The following is a 25951-nucleotide window of genomic DNA, read 5'->3' as shown; positions in this document are numbered from 1 at the left end:
ATTCTTTGCATAATTCAGCAACAACAAACCCAAAGCGCGCCAGGTCTGTGTCACACTGCTCGGCATCTAATGCACAGACCTGCAGTCATGAACAATGTCTACTTTGTATTTATAAATGCAGTAACCTCCATCTATCTATTATGTGCCTGTGTGTGTGTGTGTGTGTGGAGTCAGAGAATATGCTGTTTTCTAACAATAGGGATGTTATCAACAAAGTATGGCAGGGATGGTGGTACAAGGAGTAAGTGAGATGTTTACAAAAAGTGTGCACTTCAGGTGGCAGACATTCTGACAGATAAGAAACAGTCTTCTAATCAAAATGAGAAAGCCAGTCATTTCATGATGGGATTTTCTGACCCCAGGGCAGAGCCAGTAACTGACGACCAGCTTCCGATCTCAAGAGAAATAGTCAGTTGACCTCAGGCCCAATGCACAGTGATTTAGACCTTGTGGCCTTAAAGGGGAACAGATACAGATTAGCAACAGATTATTACATTGTGCATTACAAGGTATGATGTTCCTGTCCTTATACGATGGCGCATCCTTCAACTTACCACGAGCAGTGCCAGGGGAGGCCTGCTAGTATAACAAATAATACAGAGGATAGCCATCCAATTGCAGGCAGATTCAATTGTCTTGGACAGTACAGGGCAGGAAGGAGCTACCCAGCTTCATTCTCTCAGTTCAAGGTCAACTGGGCTCTTGTGTTAGATTGGAGCCGAGTAATATTTCTCCTTGGAGCAGAGAAGGCTAAGAGGAGATTTGATCGAGGTTAAAATCATGAAGGGTTTAGATAGAGCAAATAAAGAAAATGGCTGAAGGGTCGCTAACCAGAGGGCACAGGTTTAAGGTGATTGGCTAAAGAACCAGAGGCGACATGAGGAAACGTGTTCACACGAGTGGTTAGGATTTGGAATGCACTGCCTGATAGGGTGGTGGAAATAGATTCAATAGTAGCATTCAAAAGGGAATTGGATAAATACTAGGAGAAAAGGTTGCAGAGATATGGGGAAAGAGCAGTAGAGTGGGACTAGCTGGATTGTTCTTCGAAAGAGCCGGTGGAGACTTGATGGGCCAAATGGCCTCCTTCTGTGCTGTACTATTCTATGATTCTATAATACACAGACAACACTGAAGGTCCTCTACAGCTCTTGTTTGATTCTTCACTGCATCAAGGATTCATGGCTGTCCAATGCTGGGGACGTTGAGTTGTAAAGTTGTGTTTCCCTTAATAGATTAGGTGCACAGAAGAGCAACAGTTCGCAATGAGATGGAGTTTGTGAACATCGGCCATTAGTGTAACAGGAGATATGAGCCATGAGGAGAGATTGGGGAAACTCAAGATTGACAGTCTAGAGAAAAAAAGATTAAAAGGGAATAAAGCAAAGTAAATGAAGTGTTAAATGACATGAATAAGGTGAAATCAAAATATTACTTCAAGATTGGCCAGACCATCAGTGCAAGAGGGCAAAAAATGAAATCAATGGTAACTAATGTTTTTAGCATTTCTGAACAAAATGTGAAAGGTAATTGACCAAGTAAAGGAGTGGAATCGAAGGTGCTGGGGGAGCTTCAGGTGCAGGATTTTGGAGATTTGGATGATTGGAGGAAGCAGGTATGCATGTGTGTTTGAATGTTTGGGCGTGTGTGTGTGTTTGTGCATTAGTGTATTTGTGTGTATTTGTGTGAGTCTGTTTGTTTCTTTGTTTGTGTCTGTTTGTGCATGTATATATGTGTTTTTGTGTGTGTATCTGGGTGTGCTTGTGTGTATACGTGCACACGTCTCTACATCAGGTTGTGATACCCTTCAATCCTCCAGCCCCACAACCCCCCCGAGATGTCTGCGCTCCTCTAATTCTGCCGTATTGAACATCCGTGATTATAATCGCATCGGTGGCCGTGCCTTCTGTTGCCGAGGCCCCAAGCTCTGGAACTCCCTGCCTAAAACTCTCCGCCTCTCCACCTCTCTTTCCTCCTTCAAGACGCTCCTTAAAACATACCTCTTTGACCAATCTATTAGTCACCTGCGCTAATTTCTGTTTATGTGGCTCGGTATCAAATTTGTTATCTCATAATACTCCTGTGAAGCGCCTTGGGACGTTTCACTACGTTAAAGGCACTATATAAATGCAAGTTGTTGTTGTTGTTCGCATCATTTGGGTAACGTACAGGAGGGCTCGCAGCAACCCTTAGAAAGCCGTTTGATGATGCCGGGTAATGGAAATGTGTGACTGATCATTTTGCAAAACAAAATTTGTTCAAGAAAAGCAGAAAAGAATTGGGTTTACGCAGGCAGCAGCACTGGATCCCGTGCCTTGCCCAATAAATCTGCTTACGGCAGGTGGGGGGGGGGGGGGCGGGGAGGAGAGAGAATGAGGCACATTAACGGTTGATTGATGAACTACATTGATATAATCTTTGGGCTGGAAAACATTATTACTGAATTATGATAAAGCTGATTTCACTTCTGGAAGCAGTTATAAGTTAGATGACGTCCAAAATACCCCAATAAATGAACAGGAGAACAGTGTAGGGGTCTGCTCTTCTAAGTTTAAGTGGAGCTGTTGAATAATTCACTTACTTAATAATTCTTTCCTCTACTGAGCCACGCAGATTGCAAATGTCTCCCATCCAATCCCTGGTCTGTCCTGAGTTAGTTGATCTCAGTCAAGGCCGAGAATTGGGTCACTGCAATTAACTGCATCCCTGGGATAGAGAGTGAAGAGAAATAAATCAACCAGAGTTGAAGCTCCTGATCACTATTCAGTCACCCATGATGGGAAATGTGTGTTTGACAACAGGACTGGGCATGGCTGTGATGCCTTCCAGAGTCAAACAGCCCAATCTTCCACTCACAATCGAGCTTTAAATATTAAGAATGGCTACTTGGGTGAGGTACTGGAGGGCTGCTGAAGGAGCTGTACCCAATTAAGTGCCAGTGCCCCTAGGAGAAGGGATTATGGTGGAGAGGGAGGGTTAGGATATCCTTTCTTTTGTGAGCTTTGCAAGCCTACAAAGAATTCTAGTACTCTGTAGAAACCCTCCTCCTGCATTCCTTTCTGGTGTTGTTGAGGAGAAAGTGGACGGGATAGAGTAGTGGTTACGGCAGTGGACTGTGATGCTAGAGGTCATGAGTTTGAATCCCAATAATGACCACAAACATTGATTGTTGCTATAACCCAACTGGTTCATTACCCAGTCTGGCCTACACATGACTCCAGTCCCACACTACATGGTTGACTCTTAATGACCTCAGAGCAGCTAGAGATGGGCAACAAATAAGCCCCTGCCAGTGTTGCACACATGCCAAGAAGAAATAGTCTGTAGCTGGTATCACAGTTAATCCCTCATCCAATGCCCCTGTAAAGTGCCCAAAACCTGAGATGCTCAGTTCACATGGCGATTGCGAGCACTTGCAATCCATGGGACTGAGTAAGCGCAGGCCCAACAGTTCAGCTGCCCGACCTCCTTCAGGTGAAAGCTGTGGGAAAAAAGGGGGGGACAGCACTCCTTTCCTGCAAGTTACACCCGAAGAGTCCACAGCCAGGATTTCATCCCAACCTTTGCTTTTCTCTTTCAGCTGGAACCACCTGCATTACACAGCGTAAGTGTGCATCTTTCCTTATGACAACATTGTTCCAAAGTGGTCCTGAGTGTGAGAGGTAGGACCTTGGTTTGGGAAATACTGGGCGCCGATTTAACTCTTTACTTCTCGGTCCAGCAGGGTGGAGAAAAGGAAAATGATGGACCCCCTGAACTCACTGAAGGAGAAGTACCTGCGCCCAAACCCACTTCTATTCCATCCTCAGGTACGTTAAGACACCGTCTGTGTAATTTTTGTCGAGAACTTTAGCTGAAGCTCCAACCTTTATTGGCACATTAACTTTATCTGGAGTGGATCAGTGTAGCAAATGTAATTGGAGAGGCTCTATATGGAAAAAAGATTTATTTTGCCTATGTTAAATCAGAAACAGGTATGAAAAGCAGGAAGATTGTTTCATGTTCAACAATGTTTTGCATTGCCCTTGGCATTACATTTCATGTTCATCGTTATTATGTTCCGTAATAGGAAAATCATTCAACAGGCTTTCCGAAAGTGGAACCCCAGATTTGTTAAAGTAGGTCAGATTTTTAGGAAAATTCCCAGCGTTACATTGCAATTGATTCCTACAGCTTCTGTTGAGTTGCCTGATCTCACTCAGGGCAGGGGTTTTGGGCTTCTACACATTACCTCACCACCTGTGGGCCAGGGAGAGGAAAAGTAACCCAAGATCTCTGCTCCCAATAGTGGTCTAGCCACTTTACAGGGGCATTGGATGAGGGCTTAACTGTGATGCCGGCTACAGGCAAATAGCCTGCCAATACTCACAGTCCATGTTCACGCTAGGAAGAATGAGTGGGATATTGGAGGCCGAGTTGTCACATTCCCTACCCACTCCGCACAGTAACTCAGCAAGAGACAGTGACCTCCAGGAGCAGTACTTTGCTAAAATTGAATTCCCCAATAACAACTTCAGTATCCTCATGAGAAATGTAGCATTGAGAAACGCTTTACAGCCCAGAAAGTGGCTATTCAGCCCCTTGCATTTGTGAGAGCAGTCTCAAATGAATTCCACTGCCCTACTCTCTTCCCAGGGCCCTTTATCTTCCTCTGCTGGAATGTGTATCTACTTTTCCCTATAAAGCTGCAATGGTTCTCAGCCTCAACAACTCCCTGTGGCAAAGCATTCCATGCTCCAGTAACCGAGTGTGTGAAGTCGTCCCTTCTAACTTCTCTCCTCACTCTCTAAGTGACCATTTTAAATTGATGATCTCTCATCACTGACTCCCCAAGCAAAGGAAACAATCTTTCCTATTCAAAACTCTTCATAATTTTAAAAACCTCTGGCTAAATCCCCTCTTGGTCTTCTCTGCCCCAGTGGAAATAATCCGAGATTCTCAAGTCTCTCCTTGTAGAGATCCATAGTTTCCCATCTGTGGAAGGGTTTGGAGATTTTTGTTTTAATTTATTTGTTTTTAAATCGGTCAGGTTGTGAGGCTCTTGTTTATATGTGGGAGAGTTCAGGCCATGCGAATAAGTGTGGAGTCTATCACTTTAAGTCAATCTCTCATTTTGTGCCAGTTGCTTTCTGTTTTTGTACACTGAGGAAATGATCATCTTTCAGTGAGACCTCCTAATTTCAGCTGCCACTTTGAATGGCCTCTTTCATTTTAACACGCAGCAAATATATATATTTTTTTCTTTTCCCAGCTCCAATAAATAACACGGAGGAGCTTTTTGTAAAGAGGGAGCGAGAGACCAGGTTTCACAGCTAAACTTAGTCCGCTCATTGTTCTGCCTCCCAGTCTGTCGCTTTAATAACTTCCCTTGATTTTAGTGGAGGGCCCGGCTGACAGAGGTGGCCTGTCTGGCAGGAATATCCTGTGTTTGTGTGGCTTAGAATGGAGTGCACACAGGGAGTGATCAGATACGGGCACAGGCGCGAGAGGCAAGGCCCACGGCAATTGTGAGAAAGGAGCAGCCGGGAAAAGAGGTAAACAGCTGTGGGCCGCCTCCATTGTGATCCGAGTCTGACAGGAGTGAAATAGATGTGGAAAATCGCCGAGCGCAGTTTTCTCTCCCGCTCCACTTTCTCCTGTTTGTTATCTCTCTTGCAGGCTGGCCCTGGGATGTCAGTTTGGCGCAAACTGCTAGCGTTAGGATATGTAGTCTGACACCCAAACTGGATGAGCGCAGCACCCAAACATACAGTTGGTAATAAAGCACCTTTGCTTTAATTTTACAATGCTCATCCTTGTTTTCAAATCTCTCCATGGCCTCAACCCCCCCCCTATCTCTGTAGCCTCCTCCAGCCCTACAAACCTCCAAGAACTCTCCACTCCACTAATTCTGGCCTCTTGCACAGCCCTGATGTTCTTCACTCCATCATTGGTGGCTGTGCCTCCAGCTGCCTAGGCCCTAAGCTCTGGAATTCCTTCCCTCCTATAAGATGCTCCTCAAAATCTATCTCTTTGACCAAGCTTTTGGTCACCTGCCCTAATATCTCCTTATGCTGTCAATTTTTGTCTGACAATGCTCCTGTGAGACACCTTGGGACATCTTACTACGTCAGAGATGCTATATAAATGCAAATTGTTGTCGTAGTGCTTTGTACAAGGCGAACGTACCTCAGTGCAACACTAAGTCATACAATCCAGCAAGAGGTCAGGTTCAATTCCCGATTGCTGCTGAATCAGCTGATCTCAGCAGTGGGGACACTGCAATTGTTCGGAACGCTCCTGAACTGGAGAGAAGAGAACATCCGCTCGAGTTCCTGCTCCTGATCTTTTTTTTAATTATCTTGGTCATGGAGAGAAAAGGAAGACATTGATGTTTGGTCAGTTCTGCCCTGGCAATGTGTCAGAAACTCATTTAGTGTCATGAGGACATTAATCCCTGGAGGTGATGTAGAGAAGTGCAGCAAGGCAGACCTGAGCATCAGAAGTTATGAGGAGCTTTTTAAGATGGACTTCACCAAGGTTTATCAGGTAGTAAGCTGTATAGCAACAGTCGATCCTCAAACCGAGAGAGCAGTACAAGATGGTGAAAGGCAAGTTTTGAGGACTTTTGGCATGAATTTCTTTGCACAAAGATTGGTTAACACTCGAAATGGACTTCTGGGCAGATATTATTTTATTCATTCTTGGAATATGGGCATTGCTGACAAGACCAGCATTTATTAGTTAATAGGGCAACCATCCTTAGTTGCCCTTGAGAAGGTGGTGATGGTGGGCTTCTTCTTGAACCGCTGTGGTCGTGTGGTGAAGGTACTCCCACAGTGCTGTTAAGTCAGGAGTTTCGGGATTTTGACCCAGTGGCGATGAAGGAACGGAACTTGCAGATGATGGTGTTCCCACACACCTACTGTCCTTGTCCTTTTAGATAGTGGAGGTCGCAGGTTTGGAGATGCTGCCGAAGAAGACTTGGTGCAGTGCAGCCTGGAAGGAGTGGATGTTTAAGCTGGTGGATGGGCTGCCGATTAAGCAAACATTGATAAGTAGGAACACTGTATTTGCCTAGGTGCCAACTTTCCTGTCAATTGTGCACCCTCAGCTGTTTTGCTTGCGCAAAGCTTGGGATCAACTGAATTTTCAAACATTCTGTTCACACAAGTTCCCCAATCTGACAATGGTTCTTTATACTATATATTAGAAAATCCATCTTTTTATTACCCTCAGAAAGTCATCTAATTCTGGAATACTGAGAATCCAGTACATAAGTGAAGCCAGAAGATCAAACACCTAACACAGCCCCAAAACTAGATGACAATTATGCAGTTTACCCCTGCACTGCAGTGGGATAAACAAACGATTCCGCCTGTACACACAGAAATTGTAGGTTGCTCCGTCCCACTAGTATCAGAATCTCTCAGAATGCGGTAGCACTTGCCAAGAGCGGCATGTCCTTGTGCTTCACGGTTCTTCGAGTGCGGTCATAATAATGGCAGGTTGACGCTTCCTGTTTCTAAGCCATTGTTGCCTGGCCTGCCGTGACTCTCACCTACGAAAGGATACTGCAATCAGTGTCACTACTCTCCGAATCATAGGGCTTGGGAACACATCCAGAAAATTTGGTTAACAAGACTGATGGATTGTTGGCACTTTGGTACTTTTTGAAAATAGGGCCATCGACAGAAGTGAGAGGATGTAGTGTTACCAGGTGCTGGAGGTTTGCTTCTGATGAAGATACAACACAACAGAGTGATCTTTTTAAAATGTGTTTTCTCCTTTCCTCTCTTCTCCTGACCGATGCTGGGTCCTGGTGCCACCTGTTATCTCACTCTAGTGTGAGCCGAGAGTGTTGGAGACTATTTGATTGGAGCAGGGAGCAAAACAGCCAAGTTCAATCCTCATCCTGTTCCTCACTCAACATGTGCATTTCCCAGTGGTTTGGGGGGTGGGAAGAAGTCACTAATCAAAAGCAGGCACTAAAAGTGTCACTAAGAGCATGAGGAAGGAAAGAGGGAGGTTCGAAGAAATTTCTTTAGGCAAAGGGTTGTTGGAGCATGGAGTGCTTTTGCATAGGGAGCAGTTGGCGCAGAGATCATTGCATCGTTTACAGGAAAATTGGAAAAATATCTAAAACAGAAAAATACAAGCCAATAGGGAGAAAGCTATGAGGATTAGTTTTGGATTGCTTTAGCAAAGAGCTGACACAGACACAATGGACCAATGGTCTCCTTCTGTGCTGAGAACATCTTATGGAACCCTGGCTTATTTTCCCCTCTATAACTCAAGGGTACTGACAGCAAATTGCAGAACTCTCCAAGAGATACACACACTGAGAACAGCTAACTCAGCAAAGAGCAATGGGCAAACCTCAGGATTGTTGGTGGAATTATCTTTTTTCGATGATCAATTTTCCCTGTGCAGTCAGTCCCTTCTTTATTTGGTTTATTCACAAATCCCAGTTTAAATGAAGTAAGGAGTATGTTATTTTTACAATTTGCGGTCTCTGGCTGTGGCCTCGTCTGGAAGCGAACACCAGAATGACTGTATTTGTTTTTTTGAGCGGCAAAGTGTATTTAGTTTTTTTTTGTGTTTCAAATATTTTGCTGGAAAAAATAATAAAACAAAGGAAATATCAAAGAAGAGTTTGTGTTTCCACGGACGCTACTTCATCGCACTGCGTGTTGACTGAATAAAAACTTTTAAACAATTTTGTAGCACTGTATTCCCCAGAGCCTGTTTAATAGCTGTACAGCATGCAAAAGGTCTGAGGGAGGTTACTCATATTTGTACTGTAGAAAACATAGTAGCTGATATATGGCTTCCTACAGCTTTCCTGCTGTTTGGAGATGATGTCATGTGCAGACCTATAAGGGAAGTGTTTAGCCTCTTGGCTATTGTGCATTCTAAGCAAGCTATTCAATTCAAAAGGCAGCACACTTAGAATCTGACCCACACTCACACAATTCAGTTCTCAAAAGGGGGCAATGTTTCATTTCCCAGCTCTTTGGAGTTTGTTTCCCCCCCCCCCCTGCTCTTCCCTTCCAATTTTATCACCGATTCTGATACAATGATGTTTTTCTAGTAACGACCTGCTTGGTGGATGTTGAAAGAAATCACTCTGTCTTTAATTTAAATCTTGGTTCCTAGTTTATTCTTTTTCTATCAATTTTCTCTCCTCCTCTCCCTGGAATAGAATAGAATCACAGAGCACAGAAGGAGGCCATTCGGCCCATTGTGCCTGAACCTGCTCTTTAAAGGTACAGCAGTTATCATGGGCGACTTTAATCTACATATTGATTGGGCTAACCAAACTGGTAGTAATGCGGTGGAGGAGGATTTCCTGGAGTGTATTAGGGATGGTTTTCTAGGCCAATATGTCGAGAAACCAACTAGAGAGCTGGCCATCCTCGACTGGGTGATGAGAAGGGACTAATTAGCAATTTTGTTGTGCGAGGCCCTTTGGGGAACAGTGACCATAATATGGTGGAATTCTTTATTAAGATGGAGAGTGAAACAGTTAATTCGGAAACTAGGGTCCTGAACTTAAGGAAAGGTAACTTCGACAGTATGAGGCGTGAATTGGCTAGAATAGACTGGCAAAGGACACTTAAAGGGTTGACAGTGGATAAGCAATGGCAAACATTTAAAGATCACATGGATGAACTTCAGCAATTGTACATCCCTGTCTGGAGTAAAAATAAAACGGGGAAGGTGGCTCAACCGTGGCTAACAAGGGAAATTAAGGATAGTGTTAAAACCAAGGAAGAGGCGAGAAATAGACTAGAAAAAGCAACAAACCTGAGGACTGGGAGAAATGTAGAATTCAGCAGAGGAGGATTAAGGGTTTAATTAAGAGGGGGAAAATCGAGTATGAGAGGAAGCTTGCAGGGAACATAAAAACTGACTGCAAAAGCTTCTATAAATATGTGAAGAGAAAAAGATTAGTGAAGACAAACATAGGTCCCTTGCAGTCAGATTCAGGTGAATTTATAATGGGGAACAAAGAAATGGCAGACCAATTGAACAAATATTTCGGTTCTGTCTTAGAAACATAGAAACATAGAAAATAGGTGCAGGAGCAGGCCATTCAGCCCTTCTAGCCTGCACCGCCATTCAATGAGTTCATGGCTGAACATGAAACTTCAGTACCCCCTTCCTGCTTTCACGCCATACCCCTTGATCCCCCGAGTAGTAAGGACTTCATCTAACTCCCTTTTGAATATATTTAGTGAATTGGCCTCAACTACTTTCTGTGGTAGAGAATTCCACAGGTTCACCACTCTCTGGGTGAAGAAGTTTCTCCTCATCTCGGTCCTAAATGGCTTACCCCTTATCCTTAGACTGTGACCCCTGGTTCTGGACTTCCCCACATTGGGAACATTCTTCCTGCATCCAACCTGTCCAAACCCGTCAGAATTTTAAACGTTTCTATGAGGTCCCCTCTCACTCTTCTGAACTCCAGTGAATACAAGCCCAGTTGATCCAGTCTTTCTTGATAGGTCAGTCCCACCATCCCGGGAATCAGTCTGGTGAATCTTCGCTGCACTCCCTCAATAGCAAGAATGTCCTTCCTCAAGTTAGGAGACCAAAACTGTACACAATACTCCAGGTGTGGCCTCACCAAGGCCCTGTACAACTGTAGCAACACCTCCCTGCCCCTGTACTCAAATCCCCTCGCTATGAAGGCCAACATGCCATTTGCTTTCTTAACCGCCTGCTGTACCTGCATGCCAACCTTCAATGACTGATGTACCATGACACCCAGATCTCGTTGCACCTTCCCTTTTCCTAATCTGTCACCATTCAGATAATATTCTGTCTCTCTGTTTTTACCACCAAAGTGGATAACCTCACATTTATCCACATTATACTTCATCTGCCACACATTTGCCCACTCACCTAACCTATCCAAGTCACTCTGCAGCCTCATAGCATCCTCCTCGCAGCTCACACTGCCACCCAACTTAGTGTCATCCGCAAATTTGGAGATACTACATTTAATCCCCTCGTCTAAATCATTAATGTACAATGTAAACAGCTGGGGCCCCAGCACAGAACCTTGCAGTACCCCACTAGTCACTGCCTGCCATTCTGAAAAGTGCCCATTTACTCTTACTCTTTGCTTCCTGTCTGACAACCAGTTCTCAACCCACGTCAGCACACTACCCCCAATCCCATGTGCTTTAACTTTGCACATTAATCTCTTGTGTGGGACCTTGTCGAAAGCCTTCTGAAAGTCCAAATATGCCACATCAACTGGTTCTCCTTTATCCACTCTACTGGAAACATCCTCAAAAAATTCCAGAAGATTTGTCAAGCATGATCTCCCTTTCACAAATCCATGCTGACTTGGACTTATCATGTCACCATTTTCCAAATGCGCTGCTATGACATCCTTAATAATTGATTCCATCATTTTACCCACTACTGAGGTCAGGCTGACCGGTCTATAATTCCCTGCTTTCTCTCTCCCTCCTTTTTTAAAAAGTGGGGTTACATTGGCTACCCTCCACTCGATAGGAACTGATCCAGAGTCAATGGAATGTTGGAAAATGACTGTCAATGCATCCGCTATTTCCAAGGCCACCTCCTTAAGCACTCTGGGATGCAGTCCATCAGGCCCTGGGGATTTATCGGCCTTCAATCCCATCAATTTCCCCAACACAATTTCCCGACTAATAAAGATTTCCCTCAGTTCCTCCTCCTTACTAGACCCTCTGACCCCTTTTATATCCGGAAGGTTGTTTGTGTCCTCCTTAGTGAATACTGAACCAAAGTACTTGTTCAATTGGTCTGCCATTTCTTTGTTCCCCGTTATGACTTCCCCTGATTCTGACTGCAGGGGACCTACGTTTGTCTTTACTAACCTTTTTCTCTTTACATACCTATAGAAACTTTTGCAATCCGCCTTAATGTTCCCTGCAAGCTTCTTCTCGTACTCCATTTTCCCTGCCCTAATCAAATCCTTTGTCCTCCTCTGCTGAGTTCTAAATTTCTCCCAGTCCCCAGGTTCGCTGCTATTTCTGGCCAATTTGTATGCCACTTCCTTGGCTTTAATACTATCCCTGATTTCCCTAGATAGCCACGGTTGAGCCACCTTCCCTTTTTTATTTTTACGCCAGACAGGAATGTACAATTGTTGTAATTCATCCATGCGGTCTCTAAATGTCTGCCATTGCCCATCCACAGTCAACCCCTTAAGTATCATTCGCCAATCTATCTTAGCCAATTCACGCCTCATACCTTCAAAGTTACCCTTCTTTAAGTTCTGGACCATGGTCTCTGAATTAACTGTTTCATTCTCCATCCTAATGCAGAATTCCACCATATTATGGTCACTCTTCCCCAAGGAGCCTCGCACAATGAGATTGTTAATTAATCCTCTCTCATTACACAACACCCAGTCTAAGATGGCCTCCCCCCTAGTTGGTTCCTCGACATATTGGTCTAGAAAACCATCCCTTATGCACTCCAGGAAATCCTCCTCCACCGTATTGCTTCCAGTTTGGCTAGCCCAATCTATGTGCATATTAAAGTCACCCATTATAACTGCTGCACCTTTATTGCATGCACTCCTAATTTCCTGTTTGATGCCCTCCCCAACATCACTACTACTGTTTGGAGGTCTGTACACAACTCCCACTAACGTTTTTTGCCCTTTAGTGTTCTGCAGCTCTACCCATATAGATTCCACATCATCCAAGCTAATGTCTTTCCTAACTATTGCATTAATCTCCTCTTTAACCAGCAATGCTACCCCATCTCCTTTTCCTTTTATTCTATCCTTCCTGAATGTTGAATACCCTTGGATGTTGAGTTCCCAGCCCTGATCATCCTGGAGCCACGTCTCTGTAATCCCAATCACATCATATTTGTTAACATCTATTTGCACAGTTAATTCATCCACCTTATTGCGGATACTCCTTGCATTAAGACACAAAGCCTTCAGGCTTGCTTTTTTAACACCCTTTGTCCTTTTAGAATTTTGCTGTACAGTGGCCCTTTTTGTTCTTTGCCTTGGGTTTCTCTGCCCTCCACTTTTCCTCATCTCCTTTCTGTCTTTTGCTTTTGTCTCCCTCTGTCTCCCTGCATAGGTTCCCATCCCCCTGCAATATTAGTTTAACTCCTCCCCAACAGCACTAGCAAACACTCCCCCTAGGACATTGGTTCCGGTCCTGCCCAGGTGCAGACAGTCCGGTTTGTACTGGTCCCACCTCCCCCAGAACCGGTTCCAATGCCCCAGGAATTTGAATCCCTCCCTGCTGCACCACTGCTCAAGCCATGTATTCATCTGTGCTATCCTGCGATTCCTACTCTGACTAGCACGTGGCACTGGTAGCAATCCCGAGATTACTACTTTTGAGGTCCTACTTTTTAATTTAGCTCCTAGCTCCTTAAATTCTTTTCGTAGGACCTCATCCCTTTTTTTACCTATGTCGTTGGTACCAATGTGCACCACGACAACTGGCTGTTCTCCCTCCCATTTCAGAATGTCCTGCACCCGCTCCGAGACATCCTTGACCCTTGCCCCAGGGAGGCAACATACCATCCTGGAGTCTCGGTTGCGGCCGCAGAAACGCCTATCTATTCCCCTCACCATCGAATCCCCTATCACTATCGCGCTCCCAATCTTTTTCCTGCCCTCCTGTGCAGCAGAGCCAGCCACGGTGCCATGAACTTGGCTGCTGCTGCCCTCCCCTGATGAGTCATCCCCCCCAACACTACTCAAAGCAGTAGGAAGGAAGACACAAATAACCTTCCGAATGTTCTAGAGGATAGTGGGTCTAGTGAGAAGGAGGAACTGAAGGAAATCCTTATTAGGCGGGAAATTGTGTTCGGGAAATTGATGGAATTGAAGGCCGATAAATCCCCAGGGCCTGATAGTCTGCATCCCAGAGTACTTAAGGAAGTGGCCCTGGAAATAGTGGATGCATTTTCCAACAGTCTATTGAGCCTGGATCAGTTCCTATGGACTGGAGGGTAGCTAATGTAACATCGCTTTTTAAAGAAGGAGGGAGAGAGAAAACGGGTAATTATAGCCTGACATCAGTAGTGGGGAAAATGTTGGAATCAATCATTAAGGATGAAATAGCAGCGCATTTGGAAAACAGTGACAGGATCGGTCCAAGTCAGCATGGATTTATGAAGGGGAAATCATGCTTGACGAATCTTCTGGAATTTTCTGAGGATGTAACTAGCAGAGTGGACAAGGGAGAACCAGTGGATGTGGTGTATTTGGACTTTCAAAAGGCTTTTGACAAGTTCCTGCACAAGCGATTTGTGTGCAAAATCAAAGCACATGGTACTGGGGGTAATGTACTGACGTGGATAGGGAACTGGTTGGCAGACAGGAAGCAGAGGGTCAGGATAAACGGGTCCTTTTCAGAATGGCAGGCAGTGACTAGTGGAGTGCCGCAGGGCTCAGTGCTGGGACCCCAGCTCTTTACAATATACATTAACGATTTAGATGAAGGAATTGAGTGTAATATCTCCAAGTTTGCAGATGACACTAAACTGGGTGGCGGTGTGAGCTGTGAGGAGGACGCTAAGAGGCTGCAGGGTGACTTGGACAGGTTAGGTGAGTGGGCAAATGCATGGCAGATGCAGTATAATGTGGATAAATGTGAACTTATCTATTTTGGGGGCAAAAACACAAAGGCAGAATATTATCTGAATGGTGGAAGATTAGGAAAAGGGGAGGTGCAATGAGATCTGGGTATCATGGTTCATCAGTCATTGAAAGTTGGCATGCAGGTACAGCAGGTGGTGAAGAAGGCAAATGGGATGTTGGCCTTCATAGCTAGGGGATTTGAGTATTGGAGCAGGGAGGTCTTACTGCAGTTGTACAGGGCCTTGGTGAGACCTCACCTGGAATATTGTGTTCAGTTTTGGTCTCCCAATCTGGGGAAGGACGTTCTTGCTATTGAGGAAGTACAGCAAAGGTTCACCAGACTGATTCCAGGGATGGCTGGACTGATGTACGAGGAGAGACTGGATCAACTGGGCCTTTATTCACTGGAGTTTAGAAGGATGAGAGGGGATCTCATAGAAACGTATAAGATTCTGACGGGACTGGACAGGTTAGATGCGGGAAGAATGTTCCCGATGTTGGGGATGTCCAGAACCAGGGGACACAGTCTTAGGATAAGGGGTAGGCCATTTAGGACTGAAATGAGGAGAAACTTCTTCTTCACTCACAGAGTTGTTAACCTGTGGAATTCCCTGCCGCAGAGTTGTTGATGCCAGTTCATTGGATATATTCAAGAGGGAGTTAGATATGGCCCTTATGGCTAAAGAGATCAAGGGGTATGGAGAGAAAGCAGGAAAGGGGTACTGAGGGAATGATCAGCCATGATCTTATTAGAAACATAGAAACATAGAAAATAGGTGCAGGAGCAGGCCATTCAGCCCTTCTAGCCTGCACCGCCATTCAACGAGTTCATGGCTGAACATGAAACTTCAGTAACCCACTTCCTGCTTTCACGCCATACCCCTTGATCCCCCGAGTAGTAAGGACTTCATCTAACTCCCTTTTGAATATATTTAGTGAATTGGCCTCAACTACTTCCTGTGGTAGAGAATTCCACAGGTTCACCACTCTCTGGGTGAAGAAGTTTCTCCTTATCTCGGTCCTAAATGGCTTACCCCTTATCCTTAGACTGTGACCCCTGGTTCTGGACTTCCCCAACATTGGGAACATTCTTCCTGCATCCAACCTGTCCAAACCCGTCAGAATTTTAAACGTTTCTATGAGGTCCCCTCTCACTCTTCTGAACTCCAGTGAATACAAGCCCAGTTGATTCAGTCTTTCTTGATAGGTCAGTCCCACCATCCCGGGAATCAGTCTGGTGAATGGCGGTGCAGGCTCGAAGGGCCAAATGGCCTACTCCTGCACCTATTTTCTATGTTTCTATGTTTAAAAGAGTTGTCCAATTAGTCCCAATTCCCATCTCTTCCCCCATTATGAGCACATAATACAGGCTGACACTCCAGTGCAGTGCTGAGGGAGCGCTGCACTGTCGGAGGTTCCGCCCTATCTGCCCTCTCAGGTGGGCGTTGAAGATCCCATGGCACTATTTCGAAGATCCCCGGTGTCCTGGCCAATATTTATCCCCTAATCAACATCTCTAAAAAAACAGATTATCTGGTTATTATCACATTGCTATTTGTGGGAGCTTGCTGTGCGCAAATTGGCTGCTGCGTTCCCTACATTACAACAGTGACTACACTCCAAAAGTACTTCATTGGCTGTAAAGCACTTTGAGACGTCCGGTGGTCGTGAAAGGCGTTGTATAAATGCAAATCTTTTTTTCTTTTGATAGCCCTATCCCATACCCTCTCTTCCGTATCCAATGCCCCCTTGTCCCCATCCCATACTCCATTTCCCACACCTTCTGTCCCTCATTCCATACCTTCTATGCACTATTCTGTACCCCGTCCCATAACAGGAGGCGATTTGGCCCATCATGCCTGTGTCGGTTCTTTGAAAGAGCTATCCAATTGTTCGCACTCCCCTGCTCCCTCCCCATAGCCGTGCCCCATACCCACTATTCCCTATCCAATACCCCCTTGTCCCATACGTCCCAAATGCCATATTCCCAATCTCCTAACTCCATCCTATACCCTCTGTCCGCCATTCTCATATCCACTGTGCCATATCCCATACCCCCTGTCCTCTATCCCATACCCTCTGTCTATCCCATACCCTCATCCTGCATTCCATACCCCCATCCTCTATCCCATATCTCCATCCTCTATCCCATACCCCCCGTCCTCTATCCCATACGTCCATCCTCTATCCCGTACCCCCCATCCTCTATCCCATACCTCCCGTCCTCTATTCCATACCCCCGTCCTCTACCCCATACCCCCTTCCTCTATCCCATACCCCCCGTCCTCTATCCCATACCCCCCGTCCTCTATCCCATACCCCCTGTCCTCTATCCCATACCCCCTGTCCTCTATCCTATACCCCCTGTCCTCTATCCTATATGCCCTGTCCTCTATCCCATACCCCCCGTCCTCTATCCCATACCCCCGTCCTCTATCCCATACCCCCTGTCCTCTATCCCATACCCCCCGTCCTCTATCCCATACCCCCTGTCCTCTATCCCATACCCTCATCCTCTATCCCATACCTCCGTCCTCTATCCCATGCCCCCGTCCTCTATCCCATGCCCTCGTCCTCTATCCCATACCCCCTGTCCTCTATCCCATACCCCCCGTCCTCTATCCCATACCCCCCGTCCTCTATCCCATACCCCCTGTCCTCTATCCCATACCCTCATCCTCTATCCCATACCTCCGTCCTCTATCTCATGCCCCCATCCTCTATCCCATGCCCCCGTCCTCTATCCCATGCCCCCGTCCTCTATCCCATGCTCCCGTCCTCTATCCCATAACCCCGTCCTCTATCCCATACCCCGTGTCCTCTATCCCATACCCCGTGTCCTCTATCCCATACCCCTGTTCTCTATCCCATACCCCCGTTCTCTATCCCATACCCCCGTCCTCTATCCCATATCCTCATCCTCTATCCCATACCCCCATCCTCTATCCCATACCCCCATCCTATATCCCATGCCACCGTCCTCTATCCCATACCCCCGTCCTCTATCCCATACCCCCGTCCTCTATCCCATACCCCCTGTCTATCCCATACCCCTGTCCCCATCCCATACCCCCAATCCCAATCCCATACCTGTCTCCTATCTCATACTCCCAATCCCATCCCCCCCATCCTCTATCCCATACCCTCAATCCCATACCCCCAATCTCATACCCCCCTCTCCCCAATTCCATAAGCTCCCTGTCCCCAATCCCATACCCCTAATCCCATTCTCCCCCGCCCCCCCCCCCCCCATCCTCTATCCCTTCCTGATCTCTTGTAGGTGTTGAGTCCTTACTCGAGCTACGGTTACTTGGGGTACAGTTCTCAATTTTTACTTGGAGTACTGTGCTATATTTTTACTGGGGTACAGTTCTACAGGTCTTGGTTGCTTTCCTTGACCTCACCCATTCTTTACTTGTGTGCCCAGACAATCATTCCTGGCAGGTTATTTGACACAACCAAGCTGTATCCTGTCCCCACCCAATGTCTAGACACACGTGCTTCCAACAGGGGATCCATCAGGACCAGGAACCATGGCCAATACTTTCCTTCTACCTGTGTGCTGAAATCAATTATAGTACCCCCTACGGGTGCCCCAGCTGAAAGCAGCTAACTCAGCAGGGGGAATCTTCCTTGTTTGGATGGCCAAACACACGCTGGGTAAACTGGCAGAATTGCATGGTTCCTAGTCTTCTAAAGGTTAACTGAGCAATGCCATCATGGCCAGGCGTCGGAGGGAGTCAGAAGAATATTCCAGATTCTTTTCTTCCTTTTTGGTCCTGATTTTTTTCCCTGTTTTTTAGGCCTCACCCAAGAAAATACTTGACTGCGAGAATTGGGGACGGGTTGGGTGGGGGTGGTGATGCGTAAGGAGAATCAACAATATATATCCAAGTCTGGAAAGTGTGTGACTTGGAGCGGCACTTGCTGCAAGTTCCCATGCACCTGCTGTCTTTGTCCTTCCAGGTGGTGGAGTCCACAGCTTTTGGAGGTGCTGTCAAAGAAGCCTTGGCAAGTTGCTGCAGTGCATCCTGTAAATAGCATATACTGCAGCTACTGTACATCAGTGATGGAGGGAGTGGAGGTGTAAGGTGGTGAATGGACTGCTGTTCAGGCGGACTGTTTTGTCCTGGATGGTGTTGAGCTTCTTGAATGTTGTTGCTGGTGTTAATGCTTGCAGTCGTCGAAGAAAATGTGATGGAAACTATAGGTTTTTCTGTGTAGATAAACTTGGATAAGCTTTCTCCCCATAGGCCTGTATCTTCTTCTGTTTCGTGTACTGTAAGCGGTTCTGGGGAGTATTGTGCCTTGGGTGTCTCTCTCTGGGCTTCTGCCCTCACAGCTTATGCCTGACCTGTGAGGTACCCTGAGTGCTGCAAGAGCACCCCTGGAGAGATTGTGTCCACAGCTTATGAAGGGGGTTTCAAGACTCTTGCGTCCCCACAGCTTATGACTAGCCTGTGAGGCACCTGTGAGTGTCAAACACTCCTAACCCCTTTCTTCCCTAGCCTGTGGCACACAGTTGAGCGTTTTCAAGGCACTCCTGGCTTCCCTTACACTGTTCTGACACAAGACTCACGATCAGGAGATGTAATACAACAGATCTGAGACGAGGCAATTCCAAAAGGAACTTTAAGCTTCCAATTTATTTGACAAGGTGTATCTCAACAAACAGCAATACACCATCAAAACAATCCGCCTAAAACCCACTAAACGGACACAACGAAAAATTTTACACAAGTTTAACAGCAGTGCAATGCCCAACCTCCCACCTTCCTGACCTAACTGAGTTGGGAGTTCTGGGGACCAGAGATTATACTCACCACAGCCTTTACAGTCTTTCCAGGTCAAAACGCGGTTTCGGAGTTCTCTTTTTGCTATCTTCAGGATCTGGAAGTTACTTTTTCGGTTGTGATTTTCTTGGAAACTTGGTTGTTGTTGCGTCTTGTTGTTGCTGTGGATCTACCTGAGTCCAGCTCTCGGGAAAATTGTTGTGGAAAAGAAAAGGTTCAGTCTCCAGTAGCGAGAGGAGGCTGAACTGATGCCGTCTCGGGATGGTGGTTTGCTTCTTCTGTCTTCGGTGTCTTCGGACACTGGTCTTCCTTCTGTGTCGAAAGGCTGACTGCTTGCTGGAACACGAGAACGGAACAACTTGTCGGGGCAGAAACCCCTTCTTATATCCAGTTATTCAGCCAGACTTTCGTGCTGAAATAAATCCTTCCCATTGGTGGGCTTGTGAATTTTGAAAAATGCAGCTGTGTTGGATTTCGCGGGGGGGTTTTCCACTGGCCATCCCTGATGTTAACCTAATCAATGAGTAGATGTTAATTGGGTTGGCAGGGTGTGGGCCTCCTGTAGCCATTGTGTAGGCCCTCGGTTTGTTTTGGGTTCCCTAGTTTTCTTAAGGCCTGCATAATATCCCTCCATAGTGTAAACATGGGGGAGACAATAGCCCGGTATCAGTGATGAGTCAGTCCCAAGTTTTCGAGCAAGGGCACTCCCATTGGCTTGGAGTCCCTTGCTTCGGGCTGATTCTGTCCCACCATTGGACCTCCGGTGTCCTCCCCCGTCCAATCACTGCCCTGCCAAGGCCACACCGTCTTGGTTTCAATCCACATCTGGTTCTGGGTTCCCTGTTCCTTTCAGGACACTGGCCTGCTGCAGCACAGACAGATCCCACAGCTTCTGGGTAAAATTAGGGGTTTTCGTCCTCCCCTACAGTACACAAAACAGCACTGAAATGAGTGACCCACTATTCCATTGTTGATGGTAGTGGTGCAAGGAAGAATGTTGGCCGGGATACTGGGAGAACCAGTGCCAATGGACCTTTAACATCTACCTCCAGAACAAAAACAGGCAGATGAACCTTTGTTGTAGAACTCATTGACAGATAACTGGCACTATTACCCAACGCACAATCCATAACACTTCATCATATGTATTGGAGGTTACGGCATTAGAGGCTTAGATCGCTGTTTGCTGGCCACATAGAAACATGGAAAAATAGGTGCAGGAGTAGGCCATTCGGCCCTTCGAGCCTACACCACCATTCAATAAGATCATGACTGATCATTCACCTCAGTACCCCTTTCCTGCTTTCTCTCAATACCCCTTGATCCCTTTAGCCGTAAGGGCCATATCCAACTCCCTCTTGAATTTACCTAACAAACTGGCATCAACAACACTCTGCGGAAGAGAATTCCACAGGTTAACAACTCTCTGAGTGAAGATGTTTCTCCTCATCTCAGTCCTAAATGGCTTACCCCTTATCCTTAGACTGTGTCCCCTGGTTCTGGACTTCCCCAACATCGGGAACATTCTTCCTGCATCTAACCTGTCCAGTCCCGTCAGACTTTTATATGTTTCTATGAGATCCCCTCTCATTCTTCTAAACTCCAGTGAATACAGGCCCAGTTGATCCAGTCTCTCTTCATATGTCAGTCTTGCCATCCTGGGAATCAGTCTGGTGAACCTTCGCTGCACTCCCTCAATAGCAAGAACGTCCTTCCTCAGATTAGGAGACCAAAACTGAACACTATATTCCAGGTGAGGCCTCACCAAGGCCTTGTACAGCTGCAACAAGACCTCCCTGCTCCTATACTCAAATCCCCTAGCTATGAATGCCAACATCCCATTTGCCTTCTTCACCGCCTGCTGCACCTGCATGCCAACTTTCAATGACAGATGTACCATGACACCCAGGTCTCGCTGCAACTCCCCTTTTCCTAATCTGCCGCCATTCAGATAATATTCTGCCTTCGTGTTTTTGCCACCAAAGTGGATAACCTCACATTTATTCACATTATACTGCATCAGCCATGCATTTGCCCACTCACCTAATCTGTCCAAGTCATCCTGCAGCCTCTTAGCATTCTCCTCACAGCTCACACCGCCACCCAGCTGAGTGACATCTGCAAATTTGGAGATAATACACTCAATTCCTTCATCTAAATCATTAATGTATATTGTAAATAGCTGTGGTTCCAGCACTGAGCCCTGCGGCACCCCACTAGTCACTGCTGCCATTCTGAAAAGGACCTGTTTATCCCGACTCTCTGCTTCCTGTCTGCTAACCAGTTCTCTATCCACGTCAATACATTACCCCCAATACCATGCGCTTTAATTTTGCACACTAATCTCTTGTGTGGGACCCTGTCAAAAGCCTTTTGAAAGTCCAAATACACCACATCCACTGGTTCTCCCTTGTCTACTCTACAAGTTACATCCTCAAAAAATTCTAGTAAACTATGATTGTTCAAAATCTGAAATAGAAACAGAAATGCTGGAAAAACATAGAGCAGGTCCATCAGCATCTGAAAGAGAAAGATAGGCAAGTGTCCTCAAATCCAAAAGGGATTCCAGCAAATGTTAGCCAAACATGTGCTGACTGCTCTGCCTTGGTGGTGTTGGTTGAGGGAAGAATGTTGGCCAGGACAGTGGAAAAACTCTCATCTTCTTCAAATAGTGCCGCGGGATCTGTAATGCCAACAGGCAGACAGAAACTCGGTGTGCTTTCTGTTTCTCATGAAGCATCTGCACTGAATTTTCTGAATTTAATAAACCTTTGAAAAAAAGGAAGTTCAACTCTGGCTCAAAAAGCTGCACAATGAGACACAAAGCATGGTGCAATTTAAAGAATGTAAAAATATTTTGGACCTTTTGAATGAGACTGCAATCAAAGCTGGTGACACTCACCAGGCCAGCTGTTTATGATGGACCGATTTAGCTATTATGCTCTGACCCTCTGGAAACGCACCCCTCCAACATTGCAACATGTTCAAAAACCTTTTGAAAACCCACCTCTTCAATGGTACGTTTGGTCAGCACCCTTAAATCTTCTTCCAATTCTTGCTCGGGATATGATTCCCTTGTGAAGCCCACTAGGACTTTTCACTGCGTTAAAGGCCTTAGATAAATACAGGTTCTCAAATAATTACTAATGAGGGAGAGGCCCATCTTCATTGATGCATTCAGACTGACCCTCATGACATCCCATTGCAGCATCCAACTGATTCCTCAATGACTCCAATGGTTTTGCCTTCACTGCTGTACCTGGAAGCTTATTTCACACATTGATCATTCACTGGGGCCGATTTTGATGAACTTGCCGCCGACGGCCACTGACATTCCTCTGCTCAAACCGCCCAGTGCCACTTTTGACTTGGCCCGGAGCAAGCGGGAGGGGAGAGCCGCTGGGAAGCGCCCGCTGACATCAGTGGATGGCCGATGCGTGTAAGTAGACTCCCATTCGCCGAGATGCCAGATTGGTGCGGGCGGGAGTCGGTGGCAGGACGGCAGTGGACCTCTGCGTGGAGGCTGCTCTGTCCGAAATGGTGAGTGTCCAGATCCTGTAAAAAAAAGGTAAGTGGAATGTTTTTAAATTATTTTTTTTTACAGGTACTGACCTGGATGGGGTCCCCTGAAGGTCCTCAGATTTTTTTTTTTTGTTGGTGATGATTTTTATTTTTACCTCTTCGACCCTCCGTGGGCCCGACTCCATCCTCGGTGGCACTTGGGCGGCACGCGCCTCTGCCGCCGAGTATGAGACCTCCCGCCCGCTGCCACCCAGATTGGTGGCGTACGTTGTTGATTTGTCGCCCACCAACCTTTGAGGGACCTCGGTGATGAAAACCCCGCCGAAAGTACCTTCCGGTACCTCGCCGGCCATCAGCGGCACTTTGGGCAGGCGGAGGCCTTGACCAAGTTCGGCCCCTCTGTGTGAAGAAGAACTTCCTGATATCAGCCCTAAATTTGTGTTTTACTAGTTTGACCCGTGACCCCTTGTTCTACTCTCGCTGCTTAATTTAAAGTGATTTTCTGAAATGTACCTTTTCCGTAGCATTTGCAATCCTGTGTACGCCTATAACATCTCATTGATCTCCTTTCCAGGCTGAAGAGGCCAAGTTTTCCAATGCTTTCTCATAACTCAGACATGTAAGAACATAAGAAATAAGAGCAGGTGTAGGCCATTCGGCCCTTAAAGCCTGCTCCGAGACTGGAGATCAGCCTCGTGGCTGTTCTCTGCAGTTGCACCAGAGCTTGAACATCTCCCTTGTGTCTTGGTGACAAGAATGGGACAGAGTACTCAAGATGTGATCTGACCAGAGCCCTGTACGGTTTGAGCAGGAAAACAGGGCGGGCCCACCTGAGAATCCATTCTGTTACTCTCCGTTTGTTTTTAACATCCTTATCTTAGTGCTAATCCTATTTATTTTAAAAGCCAGCCTTGACAATAAAATGCGGCTCTCTCCATCCAGCTTGTACAAACTATTCTCGACTGTTATCTTAATTTCCACTTGCTTTATTTTGGAAGAAAGTCAAGAAGTGATTGCTCACTGCAGCCCTGTATTTGATGATGAATGCGTCTGTGCCCGCCTCAGACTATAAACAAGTGAAGTGTGTAATCTGAGTGAAACAGGGCTCCAGAAAGGGGGGAGCGTGTGACTTTAAGTTCGTTGTAACAGCCTTGAATTCGTTTGGTTTTGTTGTTGTCACTCATTCAAAGATGGAGTCGCCCCAATGTATTTTCAAAAAGAAATCAAATGAGTTTGTCTCAGTTAGGTTAGCAGTTGGAGCACAACATTTGTTTCTCAACTACCTTAGGTAGGGAGGGGACAAGAGATCCGCTCCTGATCCCTATCCAGTGACTCAACCCTGCCTCAGCTGGTAGCACTCTCGCCTCTGAGTCAGAAGCCCTACTACAGGACATAAGCATATAATCTCGGCTGACCCTTTAATGCAGTGCCGAGGGGATGCTACACTGTTGGAGGGGCCATCTTCGGATGAGGTGTTCAACGTGAAGTGTGCCTGTTCAGGCATAAAAGATCCACTGCACTATTCGAAGAATGGAAGGGGAGTTATTCTGGTCAACATTCATGTGTCACCCAATGCCACCAACAAAGATTAGATGCTCATTCATCTCACTGCTAATCGTGGGACCCTGCTATGTTTGTCCACATTACTTCAATCCTTTTTTGATGGATGAAAGAACATCCATTTATTCTATGTCTTTCACATTGTTATGTATGTAATAACTCGATAGACTAAACACTGTAAACTAACACAGGTACAAACCTGGCTCTGCTTTATTCGAGCCCAAAGTAACTGCATTACATGATGGCTTGTCTTTTATACCTGGGCTGCACACACGTGCATACAGCCCAATGACCTCTGACAGTGGCGCGACCCGGTGGCTAGTAACTCCAAGCATACATACCTGACAATATCCCCCTTTAAGATATTAGTAACAGTCTTTTTACAAATTGAGATGGTCCGGGGCTTTCCGCTCCCGAGTTGATCGTCTCAGTTCAACTCCAGCCTTGGGCGAGTGTTCTGAGTCTGTTATGACTGGGGGCTGGGGCCGATCTGATGGGAGTGGCAATGACCATGTCAGGGATTGAAAATCCAGATTCATTGATGACAGCGGGGTAGGTTGGTTGGTCACTGATTGTGTCTTCCTCAGACTGTTCCGGTTCATCCGTGTGCCACAGCTTTATCTGATCAACATGTTTTCTGCATGTTTGCCCATTCTTGAGTTTGATGATAAACACTCTGTTACCCTCCTTGGCCGTAACAGTACTGGAAATCCATTTGGGACCTTGACCATAATTTAGTACATACACAGGATCGTTAACAGAAATGTCACGTGACACAGCAGCGTGATCATGATACCACTGCTGACTTTGATGTCTGTATTCAACATGATCGTTCAAGTCAGGGTGGACAAGTGAGAGCCTGGTCTTGAGACCTCTCTTCATCAATAGTTCAGCGTGTGGGGTCTTGTCCTGTAACTAAGCAATATGCATGACAAGCGAGTCTGCAGTGAACCTTGAGTTACACGTTTCATTCTCTGCCTGATGGTTTGGACAGCACGTTCTGTTTGATCATTAGATACGGGTTTGAATGGTGCTGACCACACATGTTTGATACCATTGAGTTTCATGAACTCTTGAAACTCCAGACTAGTGATGTCGGGCAGACCATGAGTGGCAAACATGACACGAAGGCTCTCAATGGTAGCTGTGGCTGTACTGGATGACATGATTATACACTCTAGCCACTTCAAATATGCATCCACCACAACTAAAAACATCTTTCCCAGGAAGGGACGTGCAAAGTCGATGTGGATCCTGGACCATGGTTTAGATGGCCACGACCACAGACTCAGCGGCGATTCTGCTGGTGCTTTACTTAGCTGCATGCAAGTGTTGCACTGATGCATACATGATTCCAGATCAGAGTAAATTCCAGGCCACCATACATGAGACCTGGCAATGGCTTTCATCATGACAATACCAGGATGAGTGCTATGTAGATCATGTACAAATTTCTCTCTGCCTTTCTCTCTGT

At 46.1% G+C, this 25951-nt stretch overlaps 1 protein-coding gene across 1 annotated transcript in view; it reads left to right on the top strand.

Annotated features, from left to right (window-relative positions):
* The window catches only part of prdm16 (PR domain containing 16), a 912386-nt gene that overhangs the window by 840359 nt on the left and 46076 nt on the right, over positions 1–25951 (top strand). Inside the window, exon 11 of the mRNA XM_070860995.1 lies at positions 3722–3809. Coding sequence (XP_070717096.1) covers positions 3722–3809 — 88 coding nt within the window. The remainder of the gene's footprint in view (positions 1–3721; positions 3810–25951) is intronic.

This window comes from Pristiophorus japonicus, chromosome 18, assembly GCF_044704955.1.
Source record: "Pristiophorus japonicus isolate sPriJap1 chromosome 18, sPriJap1.hap1, whole genome shotgun sequence".
NCBI classification, from domain to species: Eukaryota; Metazoa; Chordata; class Chondrichthyes; family Pristiophoridae; genus Pristiophorus; species Pristiophorus japonicus.
This window is presented reverse-complemented; position numbering and strand designations above follow the sequence as displayed.